General features: G+C 39.2%; 1 protein-coding gene and 1 long non-coding RNA gene across 6 annotated transcripts in view; one reads left to right on the forward strand and one right to left on the reverse strand.

Annotated features, from left to right (window-relative positions):
- Positions 1–18,630, reverse strand: part of NBEA (neurobeachin) — a 694,224-nt gene that overhangs the window by 112,363 nt on the left and 563,231 nt on the right. For all 5 annotated transcript variants that reach the window (XM_078070461.1, XM_078070460.1, XM_078070459.1 and 2 more), the window contains 2 exons: positions 3,066–3,183; positions 2,638–2,740 (listed from right to left, as the gene is read on the reverse strand). In XM_078070461.1, the coding sequence (XP_077926587.1) occupies positions 2,638–2,740; positions 3,066–3,183 (221 nt within the window). The remainder of the gene's footprint in view (positions 1–2,637; positions 2,741–3,065; positions 3,184–18,630) is intronic.
- Positions 12,336–17,681, forward strand: LOC118534899 (uncharacterized). The gene is made up of 3 exons (XR_004916946.2): positions 12,336–12,652; positions 13,118–13,252; positions 17,096–17,681. It is a non-coding gene; the product is annotated as an uncharacterized LOC118534899 (long non-coding RNA).

Genomic DNA, 18,630 nt, shown 5'->3' on the forward strand with positions numbered 1-18,630 from the left:
GAGGATGAGAGACAGAGAGCATGACAGGGAAGAGGATCAGAGGGAGAAGCAGACCCCCCGCTGAGCAGGGAGCCCGATGTGGGACTCGATCCCGGGACTCCAGGATCATGACCTGAGCCGAAGGCAGTCGCTCAACCAACTGAGCCACCCAGGCGCCCTGTCCCTTCTCTTTGACAATTCTCTAAATATAACAGGAGCTTACAACTACCACATACACATGTGTTTATGGGAGCAGGTGCATAGATCTCTTTACCCACCCTCCTATGCACCTCCCTACTTATCTATATGTGTGTGTACGTGTTGCATATATTTGCATACTATGTATGCATGTGTTTATAGTTTACAAAATGTCTTCACTTTATGATCTCAAGACATTCATAAAACATCTCTTTTCAGAGATACTGTCTCCATTTTACAGCAGATGGAAGTGTCATTCCTCTTGCCCAATGTTCTTCATTCTTTCCACTAATATGTACTGAGTTCCTACTAAGTACCAGGCTCTGTTACTGTTACCCAGCCAGTAAGTGGCAGGTCTAAACCTAGATTCAGTGTTTCTCCTACCCCCATCTGCTGCTTCCAAGGCTATATATCACAGGAAATACATAAAACTGGACTTCTGAGAATATCATTAGGAAACTAAGAATGAGTTGAGCCTTTGGCGGGGGACAAAGGACCAGAGGGTTTTAAGACCGAATGGCTGTCTGGAGCAAGCAAAACCCAAACTATTAAACATCTATTTTGTTTCCAGTTTTTCTATCAAGAATGATAATCTTCCAACAGCCAAAGGGAGACCAAAGGTGGTTAAAAGGGAAATAATACTCCTAAGAGATAAAGGAGAGAGTACAAGAGCTTCTGGTTGTTTTAAATGCACCCAGGTCCAGACAAGTCCAAAAGCACTGAAGGAACTTACACACATCGTTGAGAAACCCCTATTGGTAATCTCTGAAGAATCATGATCACTGAGAAAGATGTCAGGAGGCAGAAGATCATTTTTAAAAAAGGAAAAAGTGAAACCTATTTGTCAGTTCTTAATGTCAATTCCTGGAAAAATTCTTGCATTGACGATTAAACAGTTTGTAAGCACTTGGGAAAGGAAGCAGTGATTACATGAGTCAGCTTCGATTCGGTAAGAGCAAGTCTTGCAAAACTAACCTCATTTTCTTTTTTTTTGATAGATTAAATGCATTTTTCCTTTGACCTGTATTCTACAGAAGTACTTCTTCATTATCCACTAATGTCTTAATTTAATCTTGTCATTCTACTAGGAAATAGCCTGAGCATGTACATACATGTCAGTGAACTGGTCTTACACTGTAAGCTTAATACGAGAGCTGATGCACTGCGATGCAAGGGATCTCCAGCTGAGTAGCACCTAAAAGCACCTCGGCAGTTAGGCACTGTGCTAGGTGCTGTAGATGAAAAGACAAATAAGACACAGCCCCTGTCTTTTAAATGTCGGTAGCCTATTTAAGGGAAGATGGACAAAGATTAGTTTTTCTTTCCCTCCATGCAGGGCTCTGCAGTAATTCCCACAGACACAGTGGACCATGTAGAAGTTCCTGTTGTTTGTCTGTCCAAAGCTGGTTTCTTTCTTTCTTGCCACCAGGAAACCTATTTTGTTCAAGTAGGAGGTTGCAAGGAGTTCAGAGGTATAGTTTACCCTGAGTGTTACCCAGAGGATGATTGGCCTAAGCCAGTCAACTCACTCCGCTTTGGCAGTGATTGTTTTAAGGACAGGAAGGTGACCCCATTCAGGCTGAAGGGACCTGAGATAAAGACTGCGGGAGGCAGCTGACAAATATATTCTTTCCTAAAACATAGAAGCTCGATGAGAAATACTTTGTGTCTTTTTCCCACCTAATGCAGTTGGTGAAACTGTGGTGTCTGGAGCACTAGTAGTGATTTTGTGAACATGAGGTCAACTGAGGGTCCTGACACCATTGAACCTCTGAGCCAGTACTGACAACTCCTTAATTCCAGACCTTTTATAAAATAAGACTCAAACAGCAAAACACCCTTTTGTTTAAGCCACTTTTGGACAGGTATTCAGTTACTTGGAGCCAAAAACTGACCAACTAAATTTAGTGATACACATATTACTGACTCTGTTATCTATTAGAACAGTATCTTTCAATAAAATAAGATTTCAAATGATACTTTAAAATAATAGGATGAAAGATTTAGGAAATGGTTAAAACCACATCATCATTCACGACTACTAATCTCAATAAATTCTAAGGGTTTGATCATTTTCATGAAGAAGCATCTATACATAGCATTTACAAAAACAACTTATATGTGACTAAAGAACAATTAATCACAAATATCATGAAGCTTTTGGCATGTTTTTTGTAAGATCTTAAGCAAAAATGTCTTAATTATATGCTAGCTATGATATGCAATCAACTTTTTTACTTCCTCATTTATATATGTGTTAAAGAAAACTATACACAAACTATTCTGTCATTCCTAAAATACCTGTTTCCATAACCTCTTTCCCTACAAATGGCTTGCAGAGAAAGAAAATTCCTTGGTTCTCAAAATAATTATAATGGTATAACCTTATTTATATTTCTGTCATACTGAGATTAAAATATGTTAACGAACCATAGATAATGTGTAATATGATATAATTACCTGGCTTGCGGCAAACCATAGCTGGTCCCTACTCCAACCCGAGGCAAACTATAGACAACTTTTTTTACTGTTGCTTGATCAGGGAAATTAAACATAACCGAGGCTGTGGTAAGAAGAAAAAACATGATTTAGAAAACCACAGGAGAGCTAACCCATCAATTTTAGAAATCATTTTCAAGTGCCTATCATGATTCATTTGTAAAGGTAATGAATCTTCATGGAAAATCAGCTTTCTGTAGAACTTTATCCATGAGAAATCTAGGATTAACATTTTCAAGCAAATTAATTTTCATTTTTATTTTTGTTTTCGTGAGGGCATATCAAAGAGAGAAATACAGCAGGGAAAAATGAAGACTGTATCACACCATGTAAATAAATAACATCCAAATATGAGTACATTTCCTTTCCAAATATTTAAGGGGCCTTACTTCGGTTTGCCATAAATACTTCCAAAGCAGTGTTTTGTAGAAGATAACGTCTTGAAAACACAGCTCGTATCTCGCTGAACATCCATTTTCCATGAAGTCCTTCAGTGTACGCAAGAACCTAAAATAAATAGTTCAAAGGGAAGTGTCAGTAAAATGTGTGTCTGAGACTTAGTCTGACAATATTTTAGACAGTGCTGTATAAAAGTCAATAAATTAGGGATTATCTTCCTGAATTCATGATAGATCACAACAGTCAATTATTTGATTCTGTATTTGCAAAATTTCTACCTTTCTAAATTTTCTTAGTTGACTCATGAAGAAATGAAGTAGCAGAAAAATTGTATGTCCAAAGTGACCCTGTGACTTAAAACAGAAAATATAGTTTTTTGGTCTTGTATATAATTAGTTGGACAAGGTAACCTGACATATGCTGTTGGTCCTTTTCCAGCACTCCTTTTCTTCCTTCTTCCTTGCTTAACAGAAGCCCAGTTAGCCCCAGTGTCCATGTGGTCAACACCGGACAGTGGATCAAGATTGGTCTAAGGTAGGGGTAGCAAATATTTTTGGTAAAAGGACAAATAGCAAATATTTTTAGACTTTAAAGGCAACATGGTCCCTATCACAGCTACTCATCTTTGCCATAATAGAGTGAAAGCAGTCAAAGACAATGCATGAATGAATGGGTGTGGCTGTGTTCCAATAAAACTTTATTTATAACAACAGGGGTGGCCTGAATTTGGTCCTGGGGCCAATGTGGCTGATCTACAGTCTAAGTCAATTATAGCAAAGGTATTCCTTGCTTTCTCAAATTCCCTTGAAACTAGGAGTGAGGACATTTGACCCAAAACTGGCCAACAAGAACAAAACCAGGGTCAGTTGGGGATGCCTCAGCTGATAAAATGAGGTATTCGTAGCTGGCACACTCCTTTTTCCTTCCTTTTTGGGTGGAGATGTAATGGCAGAAACCATAGCAGCAACTGTACAAACCATAAGAGGAAGGCCAAGGGAACTGCAGCGAGGCTGGCCTGAACACTGAGTTAGTGAAACGAGCTCAGCAACCATCATATCTGCACTTCTCGTTACATGATACAGATAAGTCCATATTTGATAGAGGCATTGCAGGCACATCTGCAACAAATGCAGTCCCTCCCGATACACCAGTGTATACTCACAATACAAAACACATTTCTACTTGCATTACTACACTCTATATGATCTGCTACATTTGTATTTGCTTTGGTGAAATCAAAACTGGTTGAATTTTACATGCATGATGTTCCTTAAGCTTTGCAAACAAGTTATGAATTCCCTTTTTACATTTCTTTTCTCTAGGAAAAAAAATATGATCCTTCAGTCTCGTGTATTTTGAAAATTCCATTTTCTAACTCCTTAATTCAGTTTTTGTCTTTCCCTAGACGCTAGAAAGTTTTTGGAGGCAGTCAGACATCTATTTAAATCCTGAAACGTTTTGGAGCCAGTCAGACTCCTATTGAAATCTTGGCTCTGCTATGTAGCGGTTATAGGACCTTGGAAAAATTATTTAACTCCGTCTGATTTTCATCATCTGAAAAACAGTGATAATAATACTATTACTGGTTAGTCTAAGCAGAGACAATGAACCTTAAGTTCATGGCCTTAGTTATCATTTAAGTCCTGTTTATAAGTTTATATGTCTTTATTGTTGAGCATAAAGCGACAACTGTTGTTTTGACTTCTAAATGTAAAACTATACATTTCACAAAAGGGTTATAGTGACTTGCCACAATTTATATCAATAAATTCTTAGTTCGGTGCAATGTTCTCCAGACTTGCATTTCATAGACCAGTATAATTTGTTTTTAATGGAAAGAGTACTGATACAAGATTGATAACTTTTTTGTCAAGTAGGGAACATTTTGAGACAAATAAAACAGCCCAAACAACAAAAACAATCTTCCACGTGACCATTATTTCACTAAAAAATACAACTATTAAGGTCATTTGAAAACCCAAAGAGTACAATGAGTATCATCTCAGAAAAAAGGAGAGATCTTTTCATGAAAGCTGTGTTGGTACCCTTCTGGGAAAGCCGTTGTGCTAGAAGGATGGAGAAAAAGAGACAGACAGACAGACACACACACACGCACACGCATGCACTAGCCACACACCTCACTCACATGTTTACTTATTTTTCTCTTTGGGAATGATTCGATGCATATTTGGTCAAGTACTCCTTCCCATTATTTTACTTCCAGTAGGCTGGTAGTTCACAAACACACAGGCGTTAGTCTGACTCCTTAAGTGCTCCCTGTAAGACGGTCTCACCAGCTTTTCCAGCCCCAAGTCACCCTTAATTGCTTGTTCTGTGAAAATGCATCTGTACCCTTTATTTTTGCTTTGCTAACTATAGGCTGACGTTAAGCTTTGTCCGGAAAAGACACTGAAGAGACACTGCCGGCGGGAGGAAGGGGTTTTCCTTCCTGGTGCTGGTGGGCTCACTCAACAGCTTCCTGCACAACGGGCGGCTCCTCCAGGGCCCGGCCCCTCAGTGTGTGATGGCCAACAGCACCCAGTGACTCCAAGGTTTTTCTAGAACTCCCCTCTGCCCCAGGCAGTTTTGTAGCAGAGGGCCTCTGGTGAGAACCCCTCCCATGAACAGTTTCAAAGACTCCCTAGAGGGTAGATTTCTGGAAAGTTCTAGAGGACAGAGCTCCAGCAAGTACTTCCAGCAGAGCGCCAGAGTGCCTTCTCCACCCTTCAGTGAGCTACAGCCCAGCCTTCCCCCGTGAGGCCTGGGGGAGCCTCTTCCTTGGGTTCAGTGACAGCTCTAAGGGTCGAGGTTGCTCCTTTCCAATACTCTTCCTATAATCCTTAAGTTCTTTTGTTTCTTACTCACCATTCCCTGTTACTCTAATCTCCTGGTATAATTTATATTATAATTATTCATATTACACTTTCCCTGTTTAAGTTGCTATATGGCTTTTCTCTCCCGATGGGTCCAGACTGATAGACAAACTCAATCAGTTCTCCCTCCAGCTGGGGCCACAAGGGGCCTCAGGGGCCCTTAGGAGCAAGAAAATAAGAAGCCCGAAATAATCAGAGGAACTCAGTAAAGCCTGGAGGCAAGGAGTAAGAGGAGAGAGAGAGAATAAAACTTCAACGAAAATTATTTTGCAAGTAGCTAGTAAACAGCTCAGGCAGCAAATTCCAAAAGACAGATCCAAAGGTACAAAGCTATTTTGAGCAAGGGCAGTATCATCTGAGTAAGTGTACAGCCCTTACCAAAGGGGCTGTGGGAAGGAAAATTATTTATATACATAACTACTTACAACTTTATAAAAAAAAATCTTCCTAATTACTTTATAGTAACCTTTGTTATATTTAAGCTTTGAAATCCTTAACGACGGGTTGATAAAAGATAATGCTCTAAACTGGTCATAATTCCCTGCCAGGAAATCCACTAGAGCCTAGAGTCCTCTTCTTTTTTTATAACAAACCACATCTTGCTCTCCCTTCTTCTCATTCCCTTCAAAATTGCATATGCAATAAAACTTTCCTAAAATATTTTATTCAAACATTTTTTATATCCCCTCTTGGGAGGTGCCTTTCCTGGCATCTAGTGTGTAGAATCACCAAAATTAATCTCTACTGTCTCTTCTATTGTATCACTTTATTTTAATTCTGTGCATGGAACTTATTTATTTTTTGTTTCTTTTTTCCTCTGTCCTCCCCGTCTGAGGTGAGTATTATGAGAACAGGACCTTGTCTGTCCCATTTACTGCTCAAAACCCGGTGCCTACAACAGTGCCTGGTGCATATGTGCTCCATACACATTTGTTTGTTGAATAAATGACTAAGAGAAGTGGACAGAGATAATAAATATGGGGAAGGCTACAAGAAATCTTACAAGGGTTGGGCATTTCCGACTCCTTGGCTGAACTGGAAAAAGCTTTCTAGTTTGGCCCTCAGACGTCTCATGTTTACTATCTTAATGGTGGGGCCCACCAGACATCTCTCCTGACTTTAGATTGAATTAAGTCCCTAAAAAACGAAATAGGATAACTGGTTTCTCTTCTGTGGTAGTCTAACTTTCACCCTTGGGGAACTCTAGACTCAGTTATACCCCATCCTGAAAGATCACACCCCCTCACAGAAAGGAGTCCTTCACGCTAGAGGGGTTAGGGAAGGTCTTTAGGCTGCAGTATTTTGACTTTAGTTTATAGACTGACATCTCTCATTTAAAAAAATATGTACTGAGGTGTGTCACAGAATATCATTTGGCACCCCTCTTGAGCATCAATTTTATTTCTGGTAAGTAACTGAAAATCGTTTGTAATATATTCATACAGACAGGATGGAAAATAAAACGTAAACGATGAACTGCTGAGATAAAACACTGGCATTTAGGTAAGTTTTGTGATTGCCATGGGCACCCTTGGATTACACCACAATCTCCTTTACTCTCCCCTGCTCGTGGGCAATGAGAAAGCCCTCACACTCAGTGGAGGGTACCCCAGTACCACTTTACGACACATGCTGGGCAGTACGTGGAGGCCGCAGTAGAAGGTTCTGGGACTGGAGGCAGAATGACCCATTAGGATACTACTTCAGGCAAGTGATGAGGGGTTTAATCAATTTTACGTATTTCAGAAATGTAAAAAAATATCATTTATAGTTGGTTAAATATTGAGTTTATGGCACGTTTCTATAAAATCTGGGCCTCAAGCCCAGGTCTGAAATATGACCTGATACTATAAAACTGACTGTATTTTATTTATACTTTTACTAGTTACATTATGTTCCATAAGTTTCAGCACCTACCATAATAACTCTTGAAGTTTGTTTTTCATCACAGCCCCCGATGTTTTCCTATACCACGGATGTACTTTCATCTATGTTTGAGGTTTGTGGCTTTTGTTTTCTTTCCTTAGTCAAACTTCCTATATCATCTGGTCTGTCCCTGCCTGCTTCTCCAAATTATTTAATATACTATGAAATCTAATCAACAGACACTAACTACCCCAATTCAGTTTTGTTTTCTGCAAATCAAATAAATGTAATTTTTAGGACATCATATAGGTCATAAACAAGAATATGAGAGCATCTTGATCCCAAATCTTAGGGAACTTTGTGGTTTTCTTAACTGACCACTGAACTATTTTGAGCCACCTGCTTACCATCCAAAAGAAGTGAAGGGAGAAAGAGTTCATGCTGGCCTCGTACCCCGAGGTCTGCTCTTCTCACTTACGAGCTGAGGCACTCAGGAAGCATATAAAACAAATGCAATAGAGACCCCTTGTAAGCCACCTCATCCAAATGTGTGCTTAACACAGATTATTTGATGATCCTGTTGAAGAAAAATCGGGTTGCTGTGCACTCATGTGTATCAGACATGTATATGTTGTCAGAAACATGTATAGGGCTGTCAAATCAGTTTTACCTTTTTTTTTCCCAATGTAAGGCAGCGAATATTGTGCAACCTAAAAAAGTACTTGTTTAGTGATATCTTCGCTGATCTCAAATCATCAAACGCATCTGTTCGAACAAGTATTATAAATACTTTCTTTTTTGAATATGAAAGATCAGAATTTTGCTGCAGGTTATATTTTCTGTTAAGAATTGATGAAAACGTTGCGGAAGGCTGGATAGACATGCCCTTTTCAGTGTTCATGAGGTCGTCATTTCTACCCGACTGGTGCTTGCAGCTTAATTAAAGGGGTTTAGTACAATGTAAAGTTACAAGTCCCCATTACTTTAATAATTCCATATACATGTTCAATGATTTGGGATATAACAAATATATTCAAGATGGAATGGTTCAAAAGTAATTTCAGGTTTACATTCATACGTGATGGTGCATGTTCATTTCCCATCTGCCAGCTGAATGGAGAGAATTCTAAGGCCTGGAAGGAAAGCCGAACCACAAGATGGAGGAAGCTTGGCTTCTACAGTGACCGCGTGCAAGATCATCTCTGACTGCTAACGGTTGTGGGGGCACATGGCGTGAGGATGTAGGGAGCGGCAGAGACAGCGAGACGTCTGACACGCTCCCCTCTGTACCCGCCACAGTGTCTTGGTGACGCTATTTCCTCACTAAAGGCATGGAGAAGTATGAGATATAAGAAATAATTAGACATGCATGGAAGGACTGACAGAGAAACACAACAGAATAGCCTCTTCTAAATGGGCAAGGCAGTAACTTTCCAAGAGATAAGTTAGGTACATATAATTTAACAGAATAAATGTCCAGATCCTCAACTTTTTTTTTTTTAGTTTTATTTATTTATTTGAGAGAGAGCAAAAGCGGGGGTAGGGAGAAGGAGAAGCAAACTCCCTGCTGAGCAGGGAGCGTGATGCAGGGCTCAGGCGCAGGGCTCCATCCCAGGACCCTGGGATCATGACCTGAGTCGAAGGCAGACACTTAACCCACTGAGCCACCCAGGCGTCCCCAGATTCTCAACTTCTTAAAATCTATCTGGCTAACACTGAACCTATGAGGGAAATACAGGTTATCTTTCTCCTATCGTTTTCCCATTGCCCTTTTCCTATTAAAAAAAAAAATGTTGCGGAGGAGGCTCTCTATAGTGTATTGCCTGGGGTGTAAGATCTGCTGAGAGGGTAGGAGCCTCGAATAAGGGACAAGTCAAAATACTGACAGAGATGTTGAAAAGCAGATGTCCTCAATGACTAGATTTAAAAAAAAGTCCTTTTACAAATCACATGCTTTCTCAATTCACTTTCAAAGAGTGAAGTTGGATCTAATTGAGCTGACAATGGAGAGAGAATTAAAAATAATTTTTGATTATAGATCAGTGAGTGATTTTTAGCGTACAACTTAAGAAGTGGTACAAAAAGGGCGCCTAGGTGGCTCAGTCCTTAAGCATCTGCCTTCGGCTCAGGTCTGGGTCCCAGGTCCTGGGATTGAGTCCTGCATTAGGCTCCCTGCTCTGTGGGAAGCCTGCTTCTCCCTCCCCCACTCCCCCTACTTGTGTTCCCTCTCTCCCTGTCTCTCTCTCTCTATCAAATAAATAATAAAAAAAAAAGTGGTACAAGAAATTATAATACTACTATAACAAAACTTCAATATCCTGTTGATTTATGTGAACAAGATTTTTCAACATATCTACAAAAAAGAAAGCTGGGAGGAGCTGTAATACTGCTACTTGCATTGTCCTAGTGATATTCATATGTGGATATATTAACCATTCATCCCATTCAGAGATGAATTTCCAATAGCATTTTATTTTTTGTGTTTAATAATTATTTTTCAAAGTTCATAATATATCTATGTTCTTGTATGATTGTAAGCTGATGTCACTTATAATAATTTATTCCAGAATAAAAGTGTTAAATATTTAGAATTTTATGGTCTTCGGAATTTAAAAAATTAAAACTTTAATTCATAAATGTATGTACTTTTTGCAGATTAGTATAATATAGTGAGCAATAAAAGACTTTCAAGAATAAGATATCTTAGATAAATTTTGGAGAGGGAGTCAAATGGAAATAGGAGTTCAAAAAGAAAGAGAAATTTTACATAAAATGTCTATTTGAAAAAAGATGATTTGTATATTTTAACCGACTGAGCCACCCAGGCGCCCTTTATTATCCGTGTATTTTAAAATGGGTGATGACAGTAATCAAATCACTATTCTATTGGATATATTTGATTCTATTGAATCCATCTGAAAAGTGACTGTGTGAACCAGACTAACCATCTTGGAGAAAATCCCCCAGGATGACCATTCTGTGACCTGAAACCTTCCTGAGCACAGCCCCCCACCCACATTCTTTCCTTTTGTTTAACCACACCCTTATGTACACTCTCCGGGGCATAACATTCTTGATCTGCACTGGAGATATGACTATGACACACACACACCTATTCTTAAACATTCTCCTCCTGGGTGGTCCCTCACCAAGTACTCCCAGCCTCTAGGGCTATAAAGACAGGTCTTAAAGGGCTGTGGGGTTGCAGGAGACCTACTCCTCTTGCAGCTGCTCAGGACACTCTCTACAAGTCTCCTCAATAAGCCATTTCTCATGAAGCTGGACTTGTTGGCCTTTTTCTTCAGTCTTATGGCTTCTTTAGCCTTTGAAGTCACTTAGCATCTATCTTCCTTTCACGGAACAGTGATACAACAATTTTACTTTAAAAGATCAATATTTGGAACATGTGGGATATTATATCTTTTAAAAATGTTTGAACTTATGACAAAATTTAGATGTAAACTGAAACATGTGCAGGGCAGTTTTTTTACATTTAAGTGTAGGTGACATACAATATTAGGTGGTATATAGGTTTATGAAATTTTTTTTACACAATAGGTAAGAAAAAAAAAGTTAGGGGACAGTTGCAATAGACCAGTAAAGAATAAAGAAATCTTCAAATAGCTGATGGAACAGTCTCACTTTAGCCTCTTGTCCAACTAATAATGAAGACAATCATCAAAATAAAATCGTCAAGGGCAGGCACCATGATCAATAAAATCAAATACAGACTAAAACATTGATCATGGAATCAAATCTTTTTGTAATTTTTTTCCTGATGAAAAGAAATAAGTTGGTAATAAAAAATTGAAAATGGGGCAAACTGTAAAAGTCTTAACTGCGAAGTAAACAAGAATGCTGAAGAAATTAAGCTGCCAAAATGAGGGATTACAGAAAATATATTCTCAATGAAAATGAAACAATAGATACTATTACTGCTATACTTCTGAGGTTAAATATTCATAAACACAGCTATTAACAGTATATGGATTAAAACTGTAGGACTGCCACATCCTCCAATTGGGGGAAATTTAGGCAGCCCATCCACAGAGAGCTCTTTATTTAATAACCTTGCTTTCTTCTGTAACTCATCAATGTACATATCTGTTTATCCTAGATTTAAAGTCACCCTAGGGTCTGCCTCTCTTACTCACTAGCTGTGAGACCTCAGGTAAGCTCATTACTTTTCAATTCTTCACTCATCTTAAGATTTGGGGGAAATAATAATACCTCACCACACAGGGTGATTGTGACGATTGAATGGAATAACTCTTTTTAAAAATGCTTAGTACAGTGCCCGGCACACAGGAAATGCTAAACAAATGATAACTTATAATTATTGCCCATCAGATGCAGACACACATTGACACACAGAGCCCCACAACATTGCCAGCAAGGCAGGAGAAAAGCTGGAGCCCAGCGAAGAAGCTTTTACTGAGCTAACAGTCACAGCTATTGTTTCCTTAGTGGCAGCTGGTATTCTAGAAATTCTCCCAAATCGCAGTGCTAAGCTCTAACGAGAAAGCCCGACTGTTCAGGACATGAGGCTACCACTGTCAGTAGCGACAGTTCTGAGAAGGCTTCTTCCTACCCTCTCTTCCTGTCTATCGGTGAGGAGGCCAGCTCTTTTCTACCAAGCCTGTCCTCACGATGTGCCAATTTTATGTACTTTCAGTGACTTTCATTTAGCAAAGATTTATCGATTGGCCTCTATGAGCTGATGGCGAGCAAGAGGGGCAGACTCCTTCACCTCACGTAGTTCACGGTCTGCTGGAGAATCACAAACGGTGGGGAGAGGGGGAAAGAAGAGGGTCTCGAGCAGAAGGAACAACACACGTGTAAGTATGGTGCTTTGGGGAATGGGTCCAGGCTGTCTGGAACATAGATTGTAAAGAGCAGAGACATGAAAAACAGAATTAGAATAATGAGCGGTGGGTAGGGAACCAGGACATGGGGAAATACTATGCAATTCATGTTAGCGTTGAACTTGCAGTCTGAGAGAAACAGAGAGCCCCTGTGTTAAACAAAGAGCTGAGATGATCAAATTTGATTTTGCACTTGAAATCGCTGCTGTGGCTACAGGGTAGATGTGGTCCCAATAATCTATGCGAATGCTATTTTATAGTCATTAGTAGAAAACCACAAACTCTTTCAAAAAGGGTATTGTTTGTACCTCCCCAACAGTATTTCATACCATGGCAAATACTTTTAAATTTCCTTATTTTATTACATACATCCCGTAAACAGTTGGAGACTTCTTGAGGGTAGAGACTAGGTTGTATTCTATTTTGTATTCCTTACAGAACCTGCTCATGGAAGGAACTCAATCAATTTTTGTTGAAGAAAATATTGAAAATTTAATTTACAAACGAACTTTGAGTTGCAGCTGGAGTCCTCTGGGCCTACTTCATCTTCAAATGCACACTCTCAAAATTATGGTAAAATTCTCAAAATTAAAAAGTGATATTGGCAAAGTTGCTTCATTTTTGTCCTACTCATGAATGTCCCCATGTGTGACTATTATATATTTGGCTGTGTTTTCTCATTTTCTCAAATTTGGCAAACTCTAAAATCTTGTATTTGTCCCTCTGCTGTTATTTACCAAAGGGGAGGAATGGGGTAGGGGGAGGGAGAACTCTGTACTGTTGGAAAGAAGCTTATTTCTAGTTTCTAGAATTTACTTTCATTTACATACTGGATATGTTAACTTCCCCTGTATTATTCTGCATGGTGGGAAGTTTTAAACTAGTTATATATATATACATCTCCTATTTTTAGCTTTATTTTCTTCTGTGTGAGATCATTTGGGTTTCTGGATTACAGGTTTCTCTTTGAACCTTTTTGGTAATAGGGTCTGATTTGTGGATACTATTAATCATCAGCACAAACTGTTTTCCCTTTTTGCAAATATTTCATAGACAAGTTCTAGGTGCAGTCAGAAATACAGGATTAGATGGGGCATTTGCAGTAATTGTTGCAATGGTGAAATCATTCTTAACTTGTAGAGTAGACATAAAGGAGAATTGCTTTTGACTAGAGATCTAATTAGGCTATGAGAGAAATCTTTTAACAAATTAAAAGATTTTTATTTTTAAAAATTTTTTATCATAATATAGTTTATATATATAAATCACATATACTTATGGTACACAGTAAGTATTTAATAAGTGTTAACTACTATTGTTAATAGTAGTAAAAAATCCCATATTTAGCCACAATGTGCATTATGCCTAGCTCTTAAATCCTAGCCATCCTGAACACTTTCCAGCTCCCACGTGTACCACGTTCTGTCATGCGTCTGTGTCCTTGTACATGCCGTTCCTTCTGATTAGCTCCTGTCAATGACGAGCTAGCAGAGCCTGCTGCTCTCTCGGAGAACCCCGTACCCACCCGTGACACTTACCAGACCGTTACTACAATCGTTGGTTTACTTATTGGTGTCTCTTGCTAACCTGTGAGGTTAGCTCACTGAGGGCAAAAAGTCTCAGTGCATCTCTGCATTTTTCATACTTAGCACAGAGCCCAGCACACAGCAGTAATTTAACAGTAGTAATTACTTATAAATGCCTTTGTTGATTGATGTTTAGTGATACACATGTGCAGGAAAGTTACAATTTTTATGGTCTACATTAATTAAAAAGCAGCCATTTAAGATAGTCCAGAGTTGATTCCCAATTCATTATGTATTGGACGGGACATGGAAGGTGCCCCCTCCTGAAAAGTTCCTTTTTAACCATGTTAATTACTTATGACCCCAAAAACTCTGGCCATGGTGGACTGACCTAGGAGGGACACCTAACATAAAAGTAGTTATCTCAGTAGGATAGACACAGCTGGTGGTTGTGAGAATCCCATCTGTCATCAGAATCACGCTATCAAGAACGATGACTCGCTGACACCATTAGATAATCTCTTTGATGATGTGAATGTGAGCTATCCAGAGACAACTCTTAACAGGGAGGTGGGAAGAAGCCAAAAGACAGAGAAGGCCGTCAGTCACCAGAAATCACAAGCAGCAGGAATTCTGAGGAAGCAGAAGCCAAGACCAAAAGAGATGGGTCTAGTGGTCGATGTAACTATCTCTTGCACCAGACACATCTGGTACCACTTTGTTCTCTTGGCCCCACCTCCACCAGTCTTCCCTCAGTCTCTTATCCATACCATGTTGTTTCCTGTCACAGAGCCAATGCACATATTCACATATTCTTCCTTCTCTGGAAATATCTTCCCTCCTCGATTTGCCTACTTCATTTCTATTCATCCTTGAGCTTTCTTTACTTTCTGTTTTCTCAACTGACCTCTCTTGCTAGGTTAACCTCTCTCCCCCCTCCCCCATCACACACTCATAGCACCATATATGAGAGAAGTTCTCTTTACAGCACTTACCACAAATTTTGCAAATTTATTATATATTTTATTAATGTAATCTCCTCCACTCTTTGACCATTTGTTTCTGCCCATTACTGTATCTCTACTGCTTGGCGCATTGCCTGTTACATTGTCGAAACTCAATAAATAACCTGTCGAATGATTGAGTTAAAGGCCTATTTCGAGTCAGTTAGTCTGTAGGAGCAACAATATAAATAAAAATGGAGAGTAATTGGTGCTGTAATGTTAATGGATGTCTAATGGTTGAAGGGACATTAAAAAACTGGGTCACGGAACTTGGATGAAATTCCAGTTTCTCAGAAGGCCTGATGAGAATTTCCCATTTGAACATTACCATGCTTTCCTACAATAAACTCTGTAGTGCACACTATTGCTTCCCCACTCAGAATCTACTCCTACTTCCCCCCATCCTCCGCTTTCCTGATTAACAGAACCCTGATTGTGCTCAGTTACTGACTTCTCTTCCATGCACTTCTGAGTCGGGACACACTGACCCCAGGCCAGTCCCAGGGGTAGATCAAGTTTGTAAAACTGTCCCCATACTTAAGAGGAAACCAATGGAAGAGGCACGCTCTCCTTCCTGTGAACATTCCTGGGCTTACGCTGATTTGGGGAAATGTTCAAGCCACACTGTTATCCATGTGAGAATGAGGACAAACCAAGGATGACAGAATGGAGATGGGGAATGAGCCTGGGTTCTTGAAAACATTTACAAGTAGCTGAATCAATCAACCCTGGAGACCAGTATAATTCAGGACTTACTATTTTATGATGCATACACATATACATCCATCCATACATATAAAACGATTTGAATTAGGGTATGTATTACTTGCAGCTGAAAGTTTTCTGATACAAACTCATATTGCCTGATGTAAACTTCATGTCTGTTTTATCTGAAGAAGGAAAAAGCCTAATACCCCCCCACACACACACAACAGAAATTCTGTACTGTCTGCTCAAGTGTCTGTAAACCTAAACAGTTCCAAGAAGTATACTAAAATTTTTAAAAATATGCAAAAACAGTTCCATACTTTCTATATGTTCTAGAATAGCTTTCCTTCCTTGTCTGCCTGATAAAGTCCTACTTTATACTAAAAGCTGACTGCTCAAAAAATATTTCCTCAAAAGACATTTAATAAACTTCTATCATGTATTTGTCAGGTAGGTACCAGGCTTATCGGGGACAGGAAAGATAATATGAATGTGAATTATTTTTCAAGTTTTAAAGACTTATTTTTCAGTGATAATTAGCAACTGAAAGCTATTTTCATAAAATTCCAGTACAGTTTGTAAGTATGTTTTCCCTTGAAAACCTGAGTACTCTTAGGCACTCACAGGTGCATCCTCAGGGTTGAGAATTTGTTTTTCTTTTTCAAAGCTGACGCTCTTCTAGAATCACGATCTCCAAAGAGCAGCTATAGAATGAAGCCCAGTCTTGATGTAGGGCATCTGCATTTGGGAAGTCCCTGTTGGGGTTTATTTTCATGTGTATCTGCCCACCACAGTATTAGTGTTATCCCTGACACATTTCCTCACACGACAAGTACGTACCAAAAAGTATGTAGTTTATTAGCACTTAGCCTGGTGGACTATGATCATTTTTTAATAAATCTGTATGCCAGACTGGAGTAGAAAGAACTTGGATTTTAGAGGATGACAGAAAGACTGAAGTCTGACGTAACCACTTCAGAGTTGTGTTAACTTGAGAACGTTCCTTAACGTAACTGAAACAGAGTTTCCACTCACATAAAATAAGAAGGATCGTAACCACTTTACTGGGTTGTTGTATTAAGTGAAATAACATATAAAGTGTCTAGTGGAGAGGTCGGTACAAAGGTAGTACCACATAAATGTGCTGAACAAATAAACTTCCAATCCTTCCCCACCAGGACCTTCGTGAAACTCTCAGTCGGGAATGAGGAGAGCTAGTCCCTGCTGTGGTCTTGGCCCGGGTCCTTCTCCAGTGTCTATTATTCTCTGATTCGAACTCTGCTTCTGCATCGCACAGTGGTTCAACTAAATCTGGCTATTTCCAAGGACTGGTTCTAATATACCACTTACTGGATGGCTTTGAGTGTTCTATGTTTGAAGTTTACTCTTTTAAAAACAAAATTCTTACTGCTTCAGCTAGGGACATTTCAGCATCTGAATTTCGTGTGGCATTTTTACTCCTACTCTCAGTTTTCTATATTACAGGATAATTAACAGCAATTCAAGAAATGCAACTCAATTTAAATGTAAACAGCTCAGTAAACACCTCTTGTTTGTACATGAATGTCTTTTACACAAATATTTGTAATTGGGGGGTAATAAGAGGTTTTAGAGACCTCCCAACTTTTATAGGCAATGAAAATTGTACTTCTAGTGTTGGGTATCCCCCCAAAGTCTCTTCTTCATTACCATAATGCTCCAAGACTATATTTGTTTCTTCTGTTTACTTCATATTCCTTGGTTGTAAAGCTATTTGCAGCACAATACTATTTTGCTGAGAATTTGCCATTTATGTGTTTCATTTGAACATTATGAGTGGGTCCTCCATCCCCAAGCAAGGCTGTTAGCATCACATATCATTTGTTTATCAAAGAACAATTTAATCAGCACCTACTAGGTTCCCAATGCTGTGCTACATGATGGAAGTACATTAGTGAACAAGAAAAAGATGGTCCCTCTTTTTTTCCCCCCTCCTTTTACACAGCTCATACTATCTCTTTGTAGAAAGCCTTGATAATTGATTAATACAATTTGATTTGGCTGGGTTGCTAAAAAAAAAACCCATAAAATAGGTTACTGTACTTAACAGGTGTCTCCAGTATAAGTACCAGAGGTGACCTTGCTATAGGCAAGAGGCTGTCCAGAGCATTTACTGCAGAAAGGATTCACGGAGACATTGATTTTAAACTTAGCTCTCATTAAAAGGTCGTTCTAACGATGACTGTGATGCCACTAAGACCAGTGAAAGGAGCCCAGGTAGAGCATTAAATCTGCATTTTAGAAAGACTGTTCTAGAAGTGGTGAGAAAGATCTGGAAGGATGCTAGACGGGAAACCTGAACTCTGCCACTAGGAAGTAGCAGTTGCCGAAGAGAGGAAGAGGAAGGGAAAGATAGTAAACGTATTTATGAGGCAGAATTAGGAAGACCTGTGTGTTTTTGTTTTGTTTAATGCGGACATAAAGAAATGAAAGGAATTAAAGCTTTGCAAGAGTTTCTGGCTCCAGTGACTGGGTGGATGGTGCTCTCCACCACATTGTAGGTTTAGGGTTACTGGCAGATGATGAGCATCGTGAAAAAGGTAAGAGGTTCGGTCCAGATTCTAGATAACGCAACCACTATGCTCATCATCACTCATACAAGCATGAACTTGTGCAAATAAACTGTGTTAACAGAAACAGTCAACCTATCTACACTTGACTATTTTAAAGAAAT

The sequence above is a fragment of the Halichoerus grypus genome, chromosome 4 (genome assembly GCF_964656455.1).
Source record: "Halichoerus grypus chromosome 4, mHalGry1.hap1.1, whole genome shotgun sequence".
In the NCBI taxonomy this organism is placed as follows: Eukaryota; Metazoa; Chordata; class Mammalia; order Carnivora; family Phocidae; genus Halichoerus; species Halichoerus grypus.